Source organism: Gopherus evgoodei, chromosome 6 (assembly GCF_007399415.2).
Source record: "Gopherus evgoodei ecotype Sinaloan lineage chromosome 6, rGopEvg1_v1.p, whole genome shotgun sequence".
Classification (NCBI taxonomy): Eukaryota; Metazoa; Chordata; order Testudines; family Testudinidae; genus Gopherus; species Gopherus evgoodei.
In genome coordinates this window covers 11562940-11586335 of record NC_044327.1, presented here as the reverse complement: position 1 = coordinate 11586335, position 23396 = coordinate 11562940, and the positions used below count along the sequence as shown (strand labels likewise).

General features: G+C 44.3%; 1 protein-coding gene across 1 annotated transcript; it reads left to right on the top strand.

The window, feature by feature from the left end:
* Window positions 1-3988: 3988 nt before the first annotated feature.
* Window positions 3989-23364, top strand: ZBTB5 (zinc finger and BTB domain containing 5). Its single transcript, XM_030566119.1, has 2 exons — window positions 3989-4139; window positions 18342-23364. Exon 2 carries the CDS (start codon window positions 18346-18348, stop codon window positions 20371-20373), a length of 2028 nt encoding a protein of 675 aa, XP_030421979.1. The 5' UTR covers window positions 3989-4139; window positions 18342-18345; the 3' UTR covers window positions 20374-23364.
* Window positions 23365-23396: the final 32 nt, after the last annotated feature.

The following is a 23396-nucleotide window of genomic DNA, read 5'->3' as shown; positions in this document are numbered from 1 at the left end:
CCCCTCTGGCTGCAAGGAAAGATGGATCCGGTGCCCTCTCCTTGCTGGGAGCGCCTCTGCATCTTCTGCTGAAAGTGGGTTTTTTCAAACCTTTTTATGTCTTGCCATGAGTCAATCCTAAGAGGACAAGAAGAATTGCAACAGTGGGCTTGGAGCAAGCTTCTGGAGAACTTCCTAGGAATTATGTCTGCTTACCACCACATGGCAAATGTAGGGAGAATATTCCAATCAAACATAACGCACGGACCGACTAGATTGCTTAGAAGTAGACCCGCCACCATCTGCTTCCTTTGGTCAATAACACTTCTGCAGGGAGACCCAGTCTGCTGTTTAATTTGTCAGAGTTTTGCCTGGTTTAATAAGAACTTAAGGAGTTGCCCCATTATATTTATTATTTGAATGGCTGAACTTTGAGTGTGACCCACAACTTAAAACCGTCCATCTTTAGCAAGAGCTGAGGTGACACTCTCAGGAAGAAAGGCGGAGTGGGGGTGTGAGAGTTTGAGAGAAGGGAGACCCCCTTTCACCAGAGCTCATTTGAACTCTTGTTTCAAAAGCCTCTTTTATCATTGGGGCAGAACCATAGTTTAGTCCAGTACAGAATATTAGTCCAGTTTTTGCCTTTTTTGCCACCTGTTCGTTAGCGAAACCACGTCCCTGTTTGACAACTAATGATTCTTTCTGTTCCCAAATGTACATAAATAGTTGTCAATATTATCCTTAAGCACTCTGCTTCCAGTTGAGGTCTCCTCAAACACATATACCCCCTTTCTCTAGGGAGGGTTGTTGGTCTACTAACAACTATCACTTGGCTAACAGTCAACTTTAAACATTCTTCAGATAACATCTTTGTGGCCAGTCTTTGCATATGTGTTAACTGGAGTGTCTGTCCTCCAGACCAGCTTTCTAGACCAAGAGTTTTCTGTCGTGCCAACAGAAAAAAAGTCTAGACAAAGGATATTAGGTAGAATGTTGATATTAATAAGAGATAAGAGTTATCTTTGGATATTAATACAAAACAATTATAGTTACCTGTATCTGGATATATTATTCCTTTCATAGATGTTGATGAGTCTCATTGGCTGCAGGCTGCTGATTCTCTAAGAAGTGAATTAAAACAGTCTGCATGGAGGGAGGGAAAAGTTGAATGATCGATGGTGCCCATAGCCATTGTCTCCTCGTGTTCTCACAGCCTGCGTCGGTCTGTCACTTTGGAGCCTATGGCTGAGGTAAGCTTATTTTAGATCACAGAAAAGCAGGACACTGCATTATTTCTGTTTTAAAATAAGCCACACTGTACAAGTACTTGAACTTAAGCTTGCAAAATCCTTTGGGAGCGACCACTGCTTCTCCTGGCCTATATTGCATGATGTCATTTGTGAAATTTCAGGCATCCATAGGAAGACAATGATACAGCACATTGCAACGAGGGATGGAAAGAAGAAAATCCTGCCTGCACTAGAATGTTAATTTTTCTTCCTCTCTCCTGGCTGGTTCATGCAAGAGGATCAAGTCTGCTGCTGCCAGCCAATGGAATTATTATTTTTTTCCGTTCAAATGATAAAAGCTCATTGCTTTAGTGCTGAAGTTCGAGATTCAGACCTGGCTGAAGACCCAAATGGAGGAAGGAGAGGAGAGTGCTGTTACAAATTGGCATCCAATGTGGCGTGTGATTTTGTAAGGACCTGTCTACAGTAGCAAACTGGTTCATTGCTGACCGTGCATCTGTGTCCTAATGACTGGGAATTAAGGCGATTTGTTGTGTTAGTTCTGTGCAGGATTTCTAGCGGTCTGGCTTATTCGTATTTTTGTATCTGTTCTTCCCAATGCATGTTTGATTTAAACTTTGGTCTAATGCATTTGTAAACTGCTTTAGTTAAGATGGCTCTAGACATTGTATTATTTTCTGTATATTAATGAGGGAAGAGAGGCTCATCCCTTGTTATTCTCTGCAGCCATTATTGGTGCTGGAGGAATGCCTGGTTCTGGGACAATCTGCACTCATTGCTATATTTGCTTTCCACAAGCTACTCCTAGTATAACTTTTTGTGAGTGATGTACTCACAAATACAATCAATAAAATATTTGGATCCTAATATTTTAATGGTATTGTTAAATTTATTAACCTTAAATTGGGATTGTGCAGATTGTATATAGTATAGATTATTAGGGTTGGAAGGGACCTCAAGAGATCATCTAGTCCAGTGGTCCCCAACCGTTTTCATCTGGTAGGTGCCAGATGATGAGCCATGGAGGACTGTGGTGGTAGATGAGCATCCACTGAAATTCTGCTGACAAGTGACAATGTCAGTAGGCCTCACAACCAATATGCTGCCTACAAGCAGTGTCATTGCTGCTGAAATACCGCTGAAAATCGGTGGCATTTTGGCAGTGACACCTCTGGATGATGCAGCTTGTCGGTGGCATTTTGGCTGGTGCTCATCTGCTGGCCAGTATGCAGGCACACTTAGGTGCCCCAGCAGGCACCATGACACCTGCAGGCACCATGTTGGGGACCCCTGCTCTAGTCCAACCCCCTGCTCAAAGCAGGACCAATCCCCAAATGGCCCCCTCAAGGACTGAACTCACAACCCTGGCTTTAACAGGCCAATGCTCAAACCACTGAGCTTTTCTTCCCCCCGTAGTATGTTTTTATATTTTATATTTTATGACTTTTAAACCAAACTTCATATTTTTATATAATTTAAGCATTATACTCAGCTGTATAAAACTGTTTTCTTAACATGTGTATTAGATAATTTTAACATTATTATCTTCAATAACAATTTTAAATCTGTTCTTATTTGTTTTCTCTCGTGGTTTGTCCCAACTAGTACAGTTTTAGTAGTTACAGTCAGGCCTGAGAATTTTCTTCTGTTTTTAGAATGGGTTGGATTATGCTTCTGGAAGACTTTAACGATCATTTATGGATAGGTTTTTACTTATTTAGTGAAGTGTTGCCAATTCGTGTGATTTTTATCATGCATCTCACAATATTTGATGTTTCATTTCAAGCCCCAGCTCTTGCAGGCATAGAATTATGTGAAAATCTCAGCTTTTATTTTTATTAAAAAGTAAGTTTGTGGCCTTCACAAGTGCAGAGAAAAGCTTAGGAGCATGACTCAAGTGCACCCTAAAAGCACAAAAACCAGAATGCAAAGGAAAATAGTCCACTGTTAATTTTTTAAAAGAATCCCATGATTTCTAATACAGCTTCATCTTTTTGCAGCCTGACTCATGATTTTTGAACATCTGGGATTGGCAACAGTTCTCCTTTTATAGCCTGCTGGAAATGCCTGGAGCATTGCTTTCCAAGCCAAGGTACCTATGCCTTAGATAAGGGTGTGCATAGTTTCCATTCTACTTTAACAGGCTTTGGGCTGTGATCAATGTTCCCTGTAATTTTTGACAGGCCATGTGCGCAAAAAATCTGTGCACATTTTTAACAGACTGTGTGTGCAAAAAATGTCTGTGCGAATTGTTGTGCATGCGGTGTTTCGCCGCGTGTGTGTGTGTGGTTTAGGATCTGTGTGAGCGCCCACATGCCCAGCTTAGAGGGAACAGTGGCTGTGGTGTGGGGCACTGACTGGTCCTGCAGGGTGGAGTGTGCACAGGGGCCCAGCTCAGGGTGAGATCAGGCCAATGAACATGGGGGACAGAGGGGTGGCTGAGGCTCTTGGGAGGCTGCAGTTCTACTGGAGAGGAAAGGGGGAGCTCCTGAGCCTCAGCCTTGATTGAATTCACATTCTGATTGGTTAATAGAGTGCATGTCCAATCAGCGAACAGTTTATTGATAAACCCCTCGGAGCACCGTGGTGGTATCTGCAAACTGGTGGCTAATTGGCTGAGGCTACGCCTCGGGGCGCCAAGGGCCGCGAATGGAGCCCTATGATTGGCTAGGAGTTTCGCATCCCGGGAGGCTACGGAGCCTTTTTTTCGTCTCGTCCCCGCCCACCCCGCTGATTGGCCGGCATACGATGGCGTCACTTCCTGCTGCCGGCGAGGCGGTTGCAGTGTCCGGAGTGGAGGGGGGAGGAGAGCGGAGCGAGCTGGAGAGGAACCCGCCGGGGCCGAGAACGACGGGCCCCCCCCGCCCGGAGACGCGGAGCCGCGGGAGGGGAGGGGACTGCACGGCGCAGGTGAGGCAGGCCCGGGGAGCCGAGCGGGCGGGCGGGCGGGAGAGGCTGCGCGCGCTGCGCCGGGGGCGCGCGTGAGACGGGGCGGGCGCGCGCTGTGTTTGGGGTGGTTTGGTCGCTTGTCAGCGCTTGTCTCGCCGATGCGCGCGAGGTGGGGGCGGTTGGGGAGTGAGGAGGGGACCGGGGTCCTGCGCATGCGCCGGGGCCTGGGAGACGGCGAGATTAGTGTCACCGACACTAGACAGGGTGAGCGGGAGGGGCGGGGCCTCGGCCGGCTGGTGAGTGACAGGGCGGGGGGGGGCCTCTGGCCAGGGCTCGGGCTGGCACCAGGCTCCCCATACACGTCCCCGGCTGCCCTCCTCTGCCCCCTCCCCCGGGACAGCCCTGCCCGTAGGGCTCCAGTGCATCCTCCGCTCATCCACCCACCTACCCCCCTGCGGGCACAGACAGAGCCCAACCCACTCCTGTCCCTGCAGGCTGCCCTCCTCTGCCCCCCCCCCCGGGACAGCCCTGCCCGTAGGGCTCCAGTGCATCCTCCGCTCATCCACCCACCTACCCCCCTGCGGGCACAGACAGAGCCCAACCCACTCCTGTCCCTGCAGGCTGCCCTCCTCTGCTCCCCCCCCCCCCCCCGGGACAGCCCTGCCCGTAGGGCTCCAGTGCATCCTCCGCTCATCCACCCACCTACCCCCCTGCGGGCACAGACAGAGCCCAACCCACTCCTGTCCCTGCAGGCTGCCCTCCTCTGCCCCCCCCCCCGTGACAGCCCTGCCCGTAGGGCTCCAGTGCATCCTCCGCTCATCCACCCACCTACCCCCCTGCGGGCACAGACAGAGCCCAACCCACTCTTGTCCCCACAGGCTGCCCTCCTCTGCCCTCCCCCCCCGGGACAGCCCTGCCCGTAGGGCTCCAGTGCAGCCTCTGCTCATCCACTCCCACCCCCCGCGGGCACAGACAGAGCCCAACCCACTCCTGTCCCCGCAGGCTGCCCTCCTCTGCCCCCCCCCCCTGGGATAGCCCTGCCCGTAGGGCTCCAGTGCATCCTCCGCTCATCCACCCACCTACCCCCCGCGGGCACAGACAGAGCCCAACCTACCCCTGTCCCCGCAGGCTGCCCTCCTCTGCCCCCCCCCGTGACAGCCCTGCCCGTGGGGCCCCAGTGCAGCCTGTGCTTATCCACCCCCACGCCCTGCGGGCACAGACAGAGCCCAACCCACTCCTGTCCCCACAGGCTGCCCTCCTCTGCCCCCCCCCCGGGACAGCCCTGCCCGTAGGGCTCCAGTGCAGCCTGTGCTCATCCACCCCCACCCCCCGCGGGCACAGACAGAGCCCAACCCACTCCTGTCCCCGCAGGCTGCCCTCCTCTGCCCCCCCCCCCCCGGGATAGCCCTGCCCGTAGGGCTCCAGTGCATCCTCCGCTCATCCACCCACCTACCCCCCTGCGGGCACAGACAGAGCCCAACCCACTCCTGTCCCTGCAGGCTGCTCCCCCCCCCCCCCGGGACAGCCCTGCCCGTAGGGCTCCAGTGCAGCCTGTGCTTATCCACCCACACCCCCCGCGGGCACAGACAGAGCCCAACCCACTCCTGTCCCCACAGGCTGCCCTCCTCCACCCCCCCCCCAACAGCCCTGCTTGTAGGGCTCCAGTGCAGCCTGTGCTTATCCACCCACACCCCCCGCGGGCACAGACAGAGCCCAACCCACTCCTGTCCCCGCAGGCTGCCCTCCTCCACCCCCCCCGGGACAGCCCGGCCCGTAGGGCTCCAGTGCAGCCTGTGCTCATCCACCCATCCCCTGCGGGCACAGACAGAGCCCAACCCACCCCTGTCCCCGCAGGCTGCCCTCCTCTGCCCCCCCCCCCCGGGACAGCCCTGCCCGTAGGGCCCCACTGCATCCTCCGCTCATCCACCCACCTACCCCCCCGCAGGGACAGACAGACCCCAACCGCCCCTATCCCCGCAGGCTGCCCTTATCTGCACCCCCTCCCCCGGGATAGCCCTGCCTGTACGGCCCCACTGCATCCTCTGCTCATCCTCCCACCCACCCCCCTGCGGGGACAGACAGACCCCAGCCGCCCCTACCCCGCAGGCTGCCCTTGTCTATTCCCACCCCCTGGGGACAGCCCTGCCCGGAGGGCCCCACTGCAGCCTCCGTCTCATCCACCCACCCACCCCCCTGCAGGCACAGACAGACCCCAACCACCCCTATCCCCGCAGGCTGCCCTCGTCTACCCCCCCCGGGCCAGCTCTGCCCGTAGGGCCCCACTGCATCCTCTGCTTATCCAGCCACCTACTCCCCTGCAGGCATAGACAGACCCCAACCCACTCCTGTCCCCGCAGGCTGCCCTTATCTGCTCCCCCTCCCCCCGGGGACAGCCCTGCCCGTAGGGCCCTACTGCAGCCTCTGCTCATCTAGCGCCTGCGGGCACAGATAGAGCCCAACCGCCCCTACCCCCGCAGGCTGCCCTTATCTGTCCCCCCGCCTCCCCGGGAAAGCCCTGCCCGTAGGGCCCCACTGCAGCCTCCTCTCATCCATCCCCCGCCCCGCGGAGACAGACCCCAACCACCCCTGCCCCCGCAGGCTGCCCTTATCTGCCCCCCCCGATAGCCCTGCCCATAGGATCCCACTGCATCCTCTGCTCATGCGCCCCCCTCCCCCTGCGGGGACATACAGACCCCAACCCACCCCTGTCCCCGCAGACTGCCCTTTTCTCTCCCCGCTCCTGCCCTGCAGGCTTCCTTTGTCTCTCTGCACTGATAGCCGTGACCATAGGCCCCCACTGCATCCTTCCCTCATCTACACATCCTTCTGCCGGGACAGGCATATCCCAACCCCCCCCAGCTGCCCTCATCTCCCAGCCCCGGCTCTCCTGCAATGACAGATCTGCATGTAGGCCCCCCACTGCGTCCTTCCCTCATCTGTCCATCCTGAGCTTTCCCTTCAGGCTCCCATGATCTCCAGACCCTGCTCCCCTCCCCACTCCATGCAGGTTCCCCTAATGTCCCGTTAGCTCTTTGTTACTTGTTGGGGAAAATCGAGTCCCAAAATTCTCAAGACTTGGGGGTGGGGAGAGCTGTAGTGACGTTCCCCCAGGTTGGGTACACCTAAGCAAGTGTGTGCATTGGGGGGAATGTCTGTAGTGAAAACCACCTGGTCTGAGGATCTGTCTTGTGCATATGAGTGGAATTCATATGGGGAGTGGGTTGGCAGTCACTCCATTTGTGCTGCAAATTCTACCGGAGTCCTAACATTTGTGCAACTTTGTAACAGGTGTTACAACCTGAAGGTTGTAGTAGACACATTAAAAAATAATTATAGGGCCAGGTCTGGTCATTCTGAAGTGAGCAAAGTCTTGCTGACTTCACTGTGGTGACTACCTGCGTGGGTGAAGGACTGCAATGCTGAACCCCTAGTCATTGGTTAGTGCTACTAAACCAATTGTGGTTGCTACTGGTTAATGTGTAATTTGCAGAAAACCAATGGGGGCTTTTTTTAATACTTGTATCCACCTTTATACTCATGTTGCTATATAGATTTTCTCTTGGCAGATTCAAATTTTTGTCAGCTCACACAAATCTTTCACTTTCACTTTCAATACATCATTCATGCCACTGAGACTTCAAAGCCAGGAGGGAATGAGGTCTTCCAGAACTGCATTTGACATATTACAGAATCTAGTGAAATGGCATTTGATCTCTGCTGCAAGACTATGAAACACTTTTTAAAAAATGTGTGATTCTAAGCAAATCGAGTGTTACAAAATCACGTGACCAAGTATGTGAAGCAGAGTTTTCAAAAAAGAACCTTCTGCAGATTTTTTTAAACTTCTTGGATAATGAATGATAAAAACTGTGAAATGTAGGGGTAGAATGGAAACCATTCTAAACCTGTACAACTATGAGTGACTTGCTGTTCAAGTAGGTGTGAAACAAGTTTTGACATAGCTTAGTTCTTCAGTTTGACTCCAGGTTACCTTTCTAGTGTACCCAAACACTTATAACAACTATTCTCCCCTCCCCTCCCCTGCTTCTCTCCCCTCTCCCCCACTCCTGGGGGTTTGATTATTTGGAATTTTCAGAGAATAAAAATAATTGTAGGTGACTGTTTTAGAGCCTCTGTTGGCTTGCATTTATAACATTGAATGCGTTCTAGCAAGTGTAATGGAAGGTACAACAAATGGTGCAATCTCTTGCAAAACAAGCTGCCAAAGTACAAAGAGATACTTGTCTGTAGACTGTATGGAGGTCATTTGGCAACTGCATGTTGTGGTTCCCTGTTCTGTTCATTCCCTCTGGGGCACCTGACATTGGCCACTGTCGGAAGACAGGATATTGGGCTAGATGGACCTTTGGTCTGATCCAGTATGGCCATTCTTACATTCTTATTTATATGTTTAGGATCTATGTTTTTTTTACACAATAGTACTGTCAAACTAGTAACCATGTGGCTACTATTACACTTTGATATAAAATTGAAATATGTAACAAAGCAAAGGGAGTGTGTATATATCACTGCATTCTACATTTAGGCAGCCTGTTAGTTGCTACTTTTTTCTTTTAACTTTGTTGTGTCACTGTTGAAATTATTCAGTTATTGTAACAGTTCATTATTTCCCATAATTAAAAGTAATTAGTTTAGACATAGCTACATTATTTGAACGTATGGTAAATAAACTTCTCTTTTAAAAAACAAATTTGTGGCTGAGGCTTTAGAAGAGTTAAGAATTACAAAATTATGGTGGTTACTTCAGCCAAAAATATTTTTATTAATTAGTACATACTAAAATGTCTGGAATCATATTATGGATTTGTATGAAAGATTGTACAACACAGACTTTCTGTTAATAGTGGTTCAAATTACACTGCCATGAGAAGATATATTCTTGAAATAATTTTAATGTGCATAGGTTTGGGGAGGCCAGAAGCAGGGGAATATGTCATATCTCAGTTAAAATGCAGGATTGATTTGCTGGAGACATGCCTAATTCATAGATAAAATAATCTGCTTTGGAAGTTAAAATCTTGAAGGAAATTGATTCAGCCCATGTATCATCTACAGTGGAGAAGGCACAAATGATATTTGTCACTTTAGCCTGGTTTAAATTTTTCTGGTAAAAATGTATTTCTCCATTCTGAGTTAAACTAAATCATCATTGGTTAGATGACTAGAATTAAAAAATAGCATGCAGAGATTTGTAGACTCCATGGCCAGCAGGAACCACTGTGATCATCTATTCTGACTTCCTGTTTTACACAGGCCATAGAACTTCCCCAAAATATTTCCTAGAGCGGATCTTTTAGAAAAAACATCCAGTGTCAGTGATTGAGAATCCACCAAGACCCTTGGCAAATTGTCCATTGGTTAATTACTCCCACTGTTAAAAACTTATGCTTTGTTTCCAGGCTGCTTCAGAATTAGCAAGGGTTGAGAAAAGTCATTAGGGTTCTTGAATTTCTAGTAAATGGTAAAGTGAGGTTGATGTGTTAGATTTAGAAATTTAATGCCCTGTTGGGCAAGATGGTATCATGCTCAGGTATCTGTGGCTGCTCTTTCTCCTGGGATACTTAAATGCAGCTCTTTGGCTCCATATGGTATTTGAGGTTTGATTCATGGACAGAGGATTGCTTTTAAATGGGAAAGCTGGAAACTGAATTTTCTTTTTAAAGTTGGGGCTTCCATTTGAGAGGTAGGTGGCAGAGAAGCCACCCTATGGATCTGTTCAGCTTTTGCAGATGAAGATGGAGATTGGAAATACAAGTGTCATGTTATGGTGCAGCGGTAGCAAGGCCATAAGAAAAGTTTCATTTTTACGGGAGTGTTAAAGCTTTATTTTTCAGAAATACTGTAAAACTGACCAAACAGAAATTAAAACCCGCATAGTATCTGAAGTTTTCATGGTGGTTTGGTGCCTGTCAGGCCGATACAAATGGAATAATAAGACAATAATAGAAATGTAGACATCTATATTTCTATAAAAATATAGAAAGAGGCCACCTAGTTCCCCCTGACACACATCCCCGAAGCAGGGTTAAATATATCTAGACTGTCCCTGAGAGCTGTTTGTCAAACCTGTTTTTAAAAACCTCCATTGATGGGAATTCCACAACCTCCCTACATAACTTGTTCCAGTGCTTAACTATCCTTTTATAGTTTTGTTATTACAGAAAACTTTCTATCTAAATGTCCCTTGCTGCAAACTAAGCTGATTACTTCTTGTCCTACCCTTGATGGACTTGGGGAACAATTGATCGCTGTCCTATTTAAAACAGCCTTTTTCATATTTGAAAACTCTTTTCTAGACTAAGCATGTCCTATGAGGAGAGAGTGAAAGAATTAGACATTCTTTCCAAACATCTAATTATTTTTTTGTTGCTCTGATCTTGACTCTTTGCAGTTTGTTTTTATCTTTCCTTAAAAAGTGATGCCCAGAACTGGATGCAGTACTGCAGTTGAGGCCTCACCAGTCACAAGTAGAGCTGAACAATTACCTCCTGTGTCTTATATCAACAGCAGTGTCATATGTCCTAGAATGATCCCTTTTGAATGAGGCATCCCAGATTTTTATCCCTTTAGACAAGTGTATAAACTCCTTGGATCTGATTTTTGCATCACGTTACCCCACATCTGCAGAGTAGGTATTTGTTTCTATTCTTCTTACATAATTTTCACCAGTGTCAGTTTTTATATATGCCAACATGAAGTGAACATATTGAGCACTTTTGAAAGTGAGCTGCCTGTGTAGAACTTAATATGACATCATGTTTCTGCCACCCCCAGATGGTTCTGTAGCAGTTAGAGGAAGAGAGAGAGTGCCACTATACCGGTAGTTCAGAGAACAGTTCCCTGAGCTGAGAACCAGAGAACATGAGTTCAGATCTCTCACAGTGTATAGTTCTGTGCCCTTCAGCACCTTAATTATCAACCAAGGCCATGACCCCAACCCTACAAGTCAGTCAAGAATAAGTTGTCACCTATACCCTACCCCCACACTTTCCCTTTAACAGGTAGGTGTTAAAAAAGGTAATTTCAGATGCACTAAGGCCAGGTCTACACTTGGACTGACCTAGCTAAATTGCTCAGAGCTGTAAAAAATTTCACATCCTGGGTGAAGTAGTTAAGTTGACCTAACCCGCACTGTAGACACAGCTAGGTATGTGGAAGAATGCTTCCATTGACCTAGTTTCTGCCTCTCAGTGGAACAACTCCTGGCAACGCAGAAAGTGTCTGCTACAGCAGCACTGTAGCAGCGCTGTAGCTGCTGTAACGTAGAACCCAGGTCTCTATTATCATAACCCAAATCTTATCCACTCAGCCATGATGCCTTTCAGATTGATTGTTCTGTGTTTTTTCTTATCCTATCTCTGAGTGTACCACACTGCTGCCTTGAAGTAAGGGATAGAATCCAGGACCCCGATCTCCAATTTTCTACCACTATTTAGCAAACCCACTGGGAAAGTGTGCATCAAGTCCCCTTCTAGAGAGTATTCCCCTATAGGATAACAATTACATCTGGAAGCCCAGGTGGCAAAAGGTCTTGGCTAGGAATTTGCAGTGCTAGGGTTCAAACTGACGACCCAAATCGGTGATGTTATGGATGCATTGAGAAAATCTTTTAAAGATAATATAATTTTCTTGGTGAAAAAACACCTTTTAATTTTTGTATTTAAACCATTAGAATCTGTAAACTTTGGTGTGATGGGCCAAAATACAAATGTTTCACATTTCAGTGATTTGTCATGCTTTCCCTTCAGGTGTTACATACTGCAGGTTTGAAAGCTGAAATACTCTTCACAGGGGCAGGGCAAGGGACCTAGAAAAAAGAGGAACACGCTATGTAGCTCTGCTGCCAGAGTCCAGGCTCTCACACACTCTGCTGCTACAGTTGTTTTTGGTTGTGTCAAACCTGGAGAAGTGTATGAGAGGCTATGTTGTGTTTCAGGAAGCAAGTGATGATGCTTACTCAGTCACAGAGCTTCCCTTTGACTGATAAACTATGCACTGCTGTTAATTACAGTAGAGTGCATTTGGATTCCATGCTTGCAGTAACTTTAAATGGTGATAAAATATTAGGGACAAAAGCTCTCCTGAGCCATGTCTCAGCCTTTTCTGCAGGGTCAAAGTGGCAGAGCAGCTTTGGCAGTGCAGCTTATCCCTCTGATTGCCAAGCAACTGCAGCTTACCCTCCCTGATACTGGGGAGTTAACCACTGAGCTACACCAACTACCAATCCTGTATTTAAAAAAACCCCTCAAACCACAACACCAACACCCTAAAACTCCCACAAACTTCATTTAGTAATAAGGTTGTCATTTTTGGTTATGTTTGGGTACATATTGCTGCTTCTTATCTGTTGGAGGTGGAAGTGAAACCTGATGAAGTGTGCCACTGACAGTGTTCTCGGCAGTGTGTGGTGACAGACAATACAGGAGATGATTTCCTTATCTTATTTCCATACTTTTAAGGTGTTTGGATGGATGGGATATGTGCAGATGCAACCTTAGCTGTCACTAAATTAAGATTTTGTGTGTGTTTAACCAGAATGTAACTTTAGAGCTAATGACCTGTTTAACTCTTTTGTTTAAAGAGTTAATTTACTGAAAATGTCATCTTCTTTAAGATTTTCTCCATGGCTTATTAAATACAATCCAACTGCTGAAAGGGAAGAAAAGGAGAGAAAAAAGCATTCTTGATTTTTACGTGAATGACACTTTTACTATTTAAGTACCTGGATTAAGTATCTGTTCTGGTCTCCAAAGGAGTTTTCTATGGGTTTTGATGTGTTTGGCACAACAGTTGAGCATAATACAAATACATTCTAATGTGGTGAAATACAACCTTGTTGCTTAAGTTCTTTAACATAATTTGGGCATCTTTTCATATGAATTGTGTGCTAGGAATCCTTACAGACACATCAAATATATTTTAAATATTGAAGGTTTAGGGAGGGAGGTAGTCCAAGTAGTAAACTGCCAGCTGTTGGCTGGCAAGCAAGAAGCAACCCAATTGTAATACTGATAATGACTTAGAGTGTTGTTACTTGTGTGCCAAGCTCCCTTGGATATTCAGTTTAAATATGGCATATCTAAGACAGTTGACACTAGGGCCATGTCTACACTACCCCTTATGTCGGCAAAATGTGTGTTGCTCAGGGGTGTGGATAAAAACACACCTCGAGGGACATACATTTTGCAGGCATAAGCGCCTGTGTGCACAGCACTGTGTCGATGGGAGACGCTCTCCCTCCAGCATAGCTACTGCTGCTCATTTAGGTGGTGGTTTTATTATGTTGATGGGGGAAGCTCTCTCCAATCAGCACAGAGCAGCTACACTAACAATCTTACAGTGGCACAGCTCTATTGGTACAGTTGTGCCACTGTAAGATTGCCAGTGTAGACACGGCCTCCCCTCTTATGATGCAAAACCATAGTCCATCACACTATAAATGCTTTCTTTAACCCATGTCAAACTGCAGGGGGGGATGGTAGGTTCAGTTTTTGTAGTCTTTGGACCAGTACTTTCAGTTATGATTGGATATGTCCAAAAGGATAGTTGGCATAATAACTTTTTAATTCTCACATTGGCTTTGGACACCGCAGTAAAAGAAATAAATGGGTTTTAATCATAGTCTGTTAAGTTTTCAGCTTTCAGAAGAAGCTGTCCTTTTAAGTTGACATGAGTCATTCTTCTAAAAAACAAGCATAGATATATTAAAATGGAAAAAGTAATGTTTTTATGTGGGTTTTTTTAATTTGGCCCTGAAACAAGTATTCATCCGTTGGGAATCTTTCAGACTAGCATTGTTGTTTTTGTTGTTTTTTTTTTTTTTTTTTTTTTTAATAAACTTCAGGTTTGTCTAATGAGGTCTAATGGGTTCCTTTTACCCATCTTCAGTTTAGAAGTGAAGTCTGTAAAATTCATACCTGATATTTATTGCCTATATCAAAATAAATTGCGTTGTCTCATTTATATCATAATGCATGTATCTGGAATTCTGTACACACGTAATGGAGTTTGTGCATGACTCTCTCTGTGCATATGAGACTATTCAGCTACGTGGTTTGAGTCTTGCATGACATTTTGAAGTAAGTGCATGGAACTGTAAGCCAATGTAAACATTAACTCTTTAAATTAGGAGGCTCTCAATTTTGACTCCTTTCCCAAGACACATGTTTCTATGATTTGCCAGTCCCATCTTAGCTGTTTCTATAGGGTCTGGTAATCTCTGTCATACAATACACTGCGATATTACTATTGGTCTGTTTGTTTAAAAAAACCCTTCTGTTATCTTCTTAATCAGAAAGATACAGATAGTGAAAAATTGCCTTTCTAAGGCAAGGGTCAATCTATAACACACTGAAATATTGTTTAATTTTACAGTTGTATTAACGGAAACTTAAAACCCCAAACTTTAACCACACTTCTTGTTGAACAGTGTTCATGTCGCTAAGCATGCGACACAGTTTGGGTCCTGAGCTAACAGGACCAGAAGGATCAGTGGAAACAGTATTTACAGAGAAGATAGGACGTGTATGTGTATGTACATACATAATAGGCAAGACGCTCTGGTCTAAATAAGCAAGGCAGGCAGCATAGGCAAAAGGAAATATTATCCCCATTTTACTGATGGAAAATTGGGGCATGGGGTTAAGTGAGTCGACCAAGTTGCACAAGAAATCTGTGGCAGAGTTGAGCGTTGAACCCAGATCTCCTGAGTCATGATTCAGAGCCGTGACCACATGACCATCCTTCCTCTTCCTCTGTTTTTTACCTTGGGCATTGTAGGTGAATCTCCTTGTCCAATTTGATATAAATATATATTTGTGAGAAGGTTAAGGTTGCAAAGACAAGTACGTAAGTTAGGAAATGCTAGTATAAGCGTGTCTGTGCAACTTCAATTTGGCCCCCTTATGTGTATGCATTGATAACCTTTGACTACATGATCACATACTGTCCCCTCCTTGCTCCCCTTCTCTCCCCACCCCCCATGCCCCATCTTTGTTCACTAGATGGGTAGTTATTCGGTATTTCTTTTATCTTCCACATTCAATGTAATATGAATGTAACATATGCCATTCATGATATTGCAGACAAAATAGATCTTGTCAAAGTAACTTGATATCTTTTTTGGAGAGATTACAAGTTTGTTTTTGTATTATAGTGGTTAGGAGCCGTAATCATAGACTCCATTGTGATAGGCACTATACAAACACATGTAACAGACTTCTGTAAGGTATTGGACTTGGTACTATGTGATCTTTTGATTGAGGAAGTAGAATTATACAAAGTGAACATGGTACATGTTAAATAGATTAAAAACTGGCTAATGGATTGGTTCTCAGTCTTATGGTATTTAATATTTTTATGAATGACCTGGAAGTAAACATAAAATCATGACATTTAAAGTTTGAAGATGACCCAAAGATTGAGGGAGTGGTAAATAATTGAAACAGAGCAATAAAGATCACTTGGTCATCTGGGTGTAAGCAAATGATATGTTTCAGTATGGCCAAATGTTAAGATCGCACATCTTGGAACAAAGGTATCCTGTGAAGCAGTGACTCTGAAAAACATTTGGGGGTTATGGTGAGCCCCCAGACCGACTCTGTCCAAAAATGTGATTGTTGGATGTATCAACAGGAGAGTATCAAGTAGGAGTAAGGAGGATTTTGCTACCTCTGTATTTGGCTCTCGTGCAACTGCTACTGGAATACTCTGTCCAGTTCTGATATCTACAGTTCAAGAAGGATGTTAATAAATTGGAGAGGATGCAGGGAAGAACCACAGAATGATTAAAAGATGGGAAAATAATGCCTAAGATTAAAGTGAAATATTCAAGGCGCTCAATTTTATTTTGTCTTTTCTAAGAGAAGGTTAACGGGTGACTTAACCACAGTTTATAAGTACCCTACATGGGGAGCAGAAATTGGATGGCAAAGGGCTCTTCAGTCTAACAGACATAATATAACAAGATCCAGTGACTGGAAGTGGGTGCTATACAAGCTTAGGCTAGAATAAAGGAACACGTTTTTAACAGTAAGGGTAACTAACCACTGGAATAGCTTACCAAGAGTTGTGGTGGAATCTCCAGCGTTGGCAACTTTAAAATCAAGATTAGGTGTTATTCCTAAAAGAGATGCTCTCAAACAGGAATTAATTTAGGGAAGTCTTATGGCTTGAGTTATGCAGGAGGTTCTAGTCTGTGGTCCTAGTCTTCATTTAACAAACCCTGCACTTAATACAAAATTATCAGTTTCCTCTTGTGCATTTCTGTGGTGCTCTATAACATCTGTGAACTTTACAAACATTAATATGTCTTCATAACACCCCTATGATAAAGGCCAACATTTTCAAGTGTCCATTATTTTTGGGTGCCCAGCTTGAAACCCTAGGGCTTTCAGAGTATTCAGCACTTTTATTACACTTTATATGTTCAGAGCACAGCTCCAGTTGACTATAGCTGCAGTTGTGAATGCTTAGCAAATCTGGTGGCAGAAGTTTTTGTTTTGGGCATTCAGAAGATGAGGAACCCACAATTAGAAGACAGCAGTGAATATTTTGACTTACATGACTTGTCCAGCATCACACAGGAACTCTGTGGCAGAGGCAGGGATAGAATTCAATTATCTAGAGTGGCTTTTAGCATCCTTAACTATTAAGAATATCCTTTCTCTTCCTACAGTGCTCTGCCACATTCACTGAACACCTTCCAACTTCTGCAACAAATGAAGCATGTGCCCCACAGGCAACAGCCTGATTCAGTATGCAACCCTGATTCATTCCCAGAGCACTGTCTGTCCAAACTATGCACTGAATGAGACGGGGTCCTGTGGTAAAAGTGTAGTGTGTGATCATGTAATTAAAACCTCTCATAATGCATGTGTGCACACACAGGAGCTGAATTGTGCAACCTTGATTTGAGCATTTCCTAATTTTTTTGAGTGCTTTACATTTTTCTAATGTGGATCTTATCTGACTTCCAATTTTTTTTTTAATTTGGTTCCATCTGATACACATACACTGACCCTCAAATTAGGTCAGTAATAGGGTTTAGATTTTTATATCCACAGCACAGTCCTTTATCACTTGAGCTAATGGAGTAATCCCTAGTGGTAGTATGCTGTTATCTTTGCTGATAGCAGAGGAATGCAGGGACTGAAAACTCCTGGGTTAAATCCAGGTTTTGTAGGGGAGTGTTACCTAGTGGTTATAGCTCCTTCTGTCTGTCCCCCCCCACTTCTCTCTGCCCTCCCCCCCTTCTATCCAATCCACTTGGCTCTTGCCCCTACCACACACCCTTACCACCTTTCTGCCTTCTGATTTGGGCAACATCCCTCCTTATTCCTCACCCCTCTGCATTTTTGGTAGGCAACTTCTTCCTCCGTGCTGCCTGGGTTCCAGTGGAGGGGCCATTGAGAACACAGGCAAGACAGGCTTCCTGCTCTCAGTTCTCTTGGCTGCTGGGAGGAGCAATTTCAAGGAGAGACGGGCTGGAGCATGCTCAGTGAAGGTAGCATGTTCAGTGAATTTAACTGCCACACTCTTAACAAGTCTTTATTGACCATGTGCTGAGCTTTTGTAGAGTGCCGCCATGCTTGGGTGAGACTGCAAAAAGTACATCTCAAACCTCCTCACCCTCCCACCCCTGGTTAAACTTTACACCCTTTCTTCAACGTATGGAGGTGCTAGAACTTTTCAGTGAAATGGTTGCAATAATTTTGTTTGTTTAGTATGAGGAAACAACATGTTTTCTCCTAATCTCATTCTCAAACTGCTGAACTGATTTAGCTAGTACTTTCCAGCAAAAAGTAGTCTAAGGGAGAGACCAGCCATGGGAATTTCAGCCTGAAGGGTTAAAGTTTGGTGAAGTTATAAGCAGCTGAAAGTAGGAAGATATTAGACACATTTAACTATAGGTTGTGTTATCAGCTCAGCCTGTAGTATGTTTGATACTTAGCTGGGAAGTACGTTAGAGAAAATCCTGAAAAAAGCATGAGTCTGTCAGAAGATGCAGTTTTTCTAGGCTTCTTCACAAGGTTGCCAGCATAAGTGTTATAGTAATATGGTGGTGGTAAGTAAAAGATCAGTTATTGATAGTTTGCCTCTGAGCCACCTGCATTCAATATTAAACCCTGGTTCATTGTGATAAAAATAGAACATCAGCCATTTTTGTCTTACATTTTCCTTTTTTTTTTAAAAATTTTGTAGGATCATGGATTTTCCAGGACATTTTGAGCAAATCTTTCAGCAGCTAAACTACCAGCGTCTTCATGGTCAACTTTGTGACTGTGTCATTGTGGTGGGGAACAGGCATTTCAAAGCCCATCGCTCTGTTTTGGCAGCATGCAGCACACATTTTCGAGCTCTCTTTACTGTAGCAGAGGGAGACCAGACCATGAACATGATCCAGCTGGACAGTGAGGTAGTGACAGCTGAGGCCTTTGCTGCTCTGATTGACATGATGTACACTTCCACACTCATGCTTGGAGAGAGCAATGTTATGGATGTCTTGCTGGCAGCTTCTCACTTACATCTGAACTCTGTTGTTAAAGCATGTAAACACTACCTTACTACGAGGACGCTGCCAATGTCGCCACCTAGCGATAGAGTTCAAGAACAAAATGCACGTATGCAAAGATCTTTCATGCTTCAGCAGCTTGGACTGAGTATAGTGAGCTCTGCATTAAATTCCACCCAGAGCACAGAGGAACAACAAAATACTATGAGCTCATCAATGAGAAGTAACATAGAACAACGCACTACTTTTCCTATTCGGCGTCTCCACAAACGGAAACAGTCTTCTGAAGACCGGGCCAGACAGCGAATCAGGCCTACCATAGACGAGTCCATCATTTCAGATGTTGCCCCAGAGAGTGGGCAGTCGGTAGTTCATTCACGGGAAGAATTTTTTTCACCAGATTCACTGAAGATTGTGGACAATTCTAAAGCTGATGTTGTGACTGATAATCCAGAGGATAACACCATTATGTTTGATCAGTCTTTTGGTGCCCAAGAAGATGCCCAAGTGCCCAGTCAGTCTGACAACAGTGGAGGAAACATTTCGCAAATGTCCATGGCATCTCAAGCAACACAAGTGGAAACTAGCTTTGACCAAGAAGCTACTTCTGAGAAAAACAACTTTCAGTGTGAAAATCCAGAGATCAGTCTAAATGAAAAAGAACACATGAGGGTGGTGGTTAAATCCGAGCCCTTGAGTTCCCCAGAGCCTCAAGATGAAGTGAGTGATGTCACTTCCCAAGCAGAAGGTAGTGAGTCTGTTGAAGTGGAAGGAGGAGTAGTCAGTGCAGAAAAGATAGAACTGAGTCCGGAAAGTAGCGATCGCAGCTTTTCTGACCCACAATCTAGTACTGATAGGGTTGGTGATATCCATATTTTGGAGGTGTCAAATAACCTGGAACACAAGTCTACGTTCAGTATCTCAAACTTTCTGAATAAGAGCCGAGGTGGCAATTTTGGTGCTAATCAAAGTGATGACAACATTCCAAATACAACCAGTGACTGCAGAATGGATGGAGATGCCTCTTATTTAATGAGCCCAGAGTCTGGGCCTACTAATGGCCATTCCTCTGCTACTGTCTCTCATGTGGAGAATCCATTTAATGAACCTACAGACTCCCACTTTGTTAGACCTATGCAGGATGTAATGGGTCTTCCATGTGTACAGACTTCTGGATACCGGGCAGCAGAACAGTTTGGGATGGACTTTCCAAGGTCTGGCTTGGGACTACACTCTTTATCAAGGGCAATGATGGGCTCTCCAAGAGGTGGAGCCAGTAACTTTCCTGGCTACCGTCGCATAGCCCCCAAAATGCCTGTTGTGACCTCTGTTAGGAGCTCCCAAATGCAAGATAGTACACCTAATTCCCAGTTGATGATGAATGGGACCAGTTCCTCTTTTGAAAATGGGCATCCTTCCCAGCCTGGTCCACCACAGTTGACCAGGGCATCTGCTGATGTTCTTTCAAAATGTAAGAAGGCCTTATCTGAGCACAATGTTTTGGTTGTAGAAGGTGCTCGCAAATATGCCTGTAAAATCTGCTGCAAGACTTTCTTGACCTTAACAGACTGTAAGAAGCACATCCGTGTGCACACAGGAGAAAAGCCTTACGCCTGTTTAAAGTGTGGCAAACGATTCAGCCAGTCCAGCCATTTATATAAACATTCCAAAACTACCTGCCTGCGGTGGCAGAGCAGCAACCTACCCAGCACTTTGCTTTAATCCTTACCCCCAAGCCCGTACAAATAATGCCAATACAAATTGTAAGAATGTGAACTGTGTCTGGAATATTAACACTATTTTGTTCAAGACTGCAGGTTAAGAAGCTGCCATTGTAGTAAACATTTAAGTGTGATCGTGTCCACCGTGACCCCCCCGCCCAAAAAAAAGAGTCTTGGTCCTGTAAAATGGGGATAATACCATACCTACCTCACAGGGGTGTTGTGAGGCTTAAACTGTTTGGAAGCGCTTTGAGATACTCTGAAGGAGGCATTATAGAAGTATTAAGTATTATTATTATTATTATTATGTGAATGCAGGTCTTGGGCTCATGGGGATACAATCCCTAAAACCAAGTAGTTCCTTTGCTGTGGGGGGAGGTGGGAGAGAAGAAATAGGAGGGAATGGGTGAAAATGTAGCCAGCTCCTAATTATGTTAAAGTAGCGCGTTTCAAAGATGAGAAACTGAAGTGCAAATTTTTTTTAGGAATTTTGTAAAATTGTGAAAGTGTTTTAAATAAATAACTTGTAAAATAAGTTGATACATAATGTATATGAACAAAAATGCAAAGAGCTCTTTCCTGTTACTAATGCAGATTGTTTTTCTTTAAGGATATGCAATCTTAGATACATACACCTGTCTACCACAAAATGCTTTAAAATGTTAATTATGAAAATAGTTGTAGGGGTTCTGAATGTATTTTTGGCTGTTTTCCTGTAATGGACACTGTAATGAAGGTGCTTATCTTGAGTCCAAGACAAGTAGCGTTTGGACTGTTAGATGTATATATAGTTTGAATACAGCAAGATCTCTTAGGTGTTTCACCATTTTTTCCTGTAAAAACTTGTAATGAGTGATAAGTGATGTACTGTTTCTGTATGTGCTATTCTTAGCAGTATTTTAACCAACTTGTATTTCATATGTTAAAATTCCATATACATAGATGTCTGAAAAGAGCTTGTTATTGTCTACTTTATTTTAAATGGGAGATATGATTTGTGGTGGCTTTTTATTTGTGTAAGATAGTCTTACCCTTTCCAGATGCTGACAGTCAATCTGATCCAAGTTATTGTGTAAGCAGACTATCCTTTTCTGATGCTCTTATCTTCAGTCTTTTTAATTTCCTTCTCCATATACTTATTGTCCTCCCAACCATGGATTGCTTTGATCTGAGGAACAGTCAGGAATGAGAGCCTGTCTTGCGATATTCATATGCCTCTATGTATAAATGTAGTGGTTGACTCTAATTCTTCAATTTAGAGAAGAATCATAAATGTACTTTCCCACAAGTAAAAATCCAACACATTTAATTTAAAAAATAGCACTGTATACCTTGTAAAACAAGTTCAGTAATCTCTGTGTCCCATGAATCTCACAGATCTTATTTTAATTTCCTCTTCTTTGATGCCATTATAACTAATACTCTTTGCAGTTGTGGGGTTTTTTTTGTTTAAGATGCACATGAACTAACTCCTGGAGTTCAGCAAACTGGGTTTCTATTAACATTTTGGAGCACTTTTACTGATCAGTGTTACTCTGTTTATGCAGAGTCTCGGTTAGTGCTTCAGCACATCTGTCACATCTAAAAGAGACAGATCATGAGCATCTAATATAGCTAATCTGCAGCAGCAGCAGTTGGGGCTTTTTTAATATAAAAAAAGCATTTGCAAACTTCCCAGCCTCCTCATCTTCAATCTGTTATGTAGCAAACTCATTCTGTGTGGAGTTACTGTCTGACTTTGATTAAACCTTTGCTATTTTTTAATAGGGATGTTGGCCTCCTGAAAAATCTTGGATTTATTTGAAATGGAAGGTGAAAATTAAATCCTTATTCCTCAGTTCTGTAGCTAGTTTAGTCTTGAGTGACTGAGACAGTTGAAACATTGGAACTAAACAATCATGATCAGTACCGCAGAAACATGAGGATATGTATGAAATATCTGTCTGAGAGAGAAGTAAAATGTACTCTTCTCTCCTGCTTTGTGGTGAGAACTGCTTAAGGGCTGTTAACATTTGATTTGCAATGTCAGCTTCTAAGTTAAGCAGGAACTTGGAACTGTTATGACACGATTACTACTTTTAAAACCTCACAGTCCCAGGACTGGTTTTTAATGGCTACAGTTCTGGCTTTTTTTTTTTTTTTTAATTTAAGGCACCAAGGAAATGTACCAAGTTCATGAATAATATTAGAAAATTCTGCATTTTATGTGGTAATCATGTTGATGTCAAGGGACTAACAGCATTGAACGACGTCAGTCTCGCTGCATCTCCATGAAAACTCTATCATCACTACAATGTGGTGTTCTCTAATTTAATTTTGTTGATGTGTTGCCTTATTGCTAATGTCTTGCCTAGCTTTTTAATCTCTTGCCTTTTTCCAGTTTTGTTCCAAAAACTATTTTCTATTTTCCAGCTGTATTCTTTATCTAGCATCTGTGTCTAAAACCTTCCCACTCACAGGAAGAAAGCAGAGAGTGGGGTGGGGAAATCAATGCACTTAATTTTAAGAGTGAATATGAACATGTAAATGAAACCTATATTTAACTGTACGTCTGGATCAGTTATTATAATATGTTTGTGGTTATGTGAAAGGCCATGGGTGGTAAGGGAGGGCTGCTCTCTTCAGAAACAACAAAGAAAAAAAAACATTGGGAATCTTTTAGATGTAACAAACTTAATTTTCAGTATATCAAATGATAGTGTTTCTCGAAGGACATATTACAGCTTCAGTAACCCATGTCTAACTGCTGTTGCTTTCTTGGTCTTCCTATGTGAAGCAATATCTCAGAATTAAACACTCACTACTAAACTGACCCATCTTGTAAAATTATATATTGCTTATCTCCATACCTGACTATAATTACAAAAAGAGCCTCACCCCACTTCTATTCAGACTTAACAGCCGAGCACTATAGTGCAGTCTCATCTGCAGCTCTCCGTATGTTTCTAGTGTTATGAGATACGTCTGACAATAAACACTACATTTTTCTGCTGCTGTGTCTGATTTGATTTCATTATTCACTTA

Bases quoted from the DNA above. Each gene is read 5' to 3' on its own strand.
- ZBTB5 (XM_030566119.1), top strand. From the start codon at position 18,346: ATGGATTTTCCAGGACATTTTGAGCAAATCTTTCAGCAGCTAAACTAC.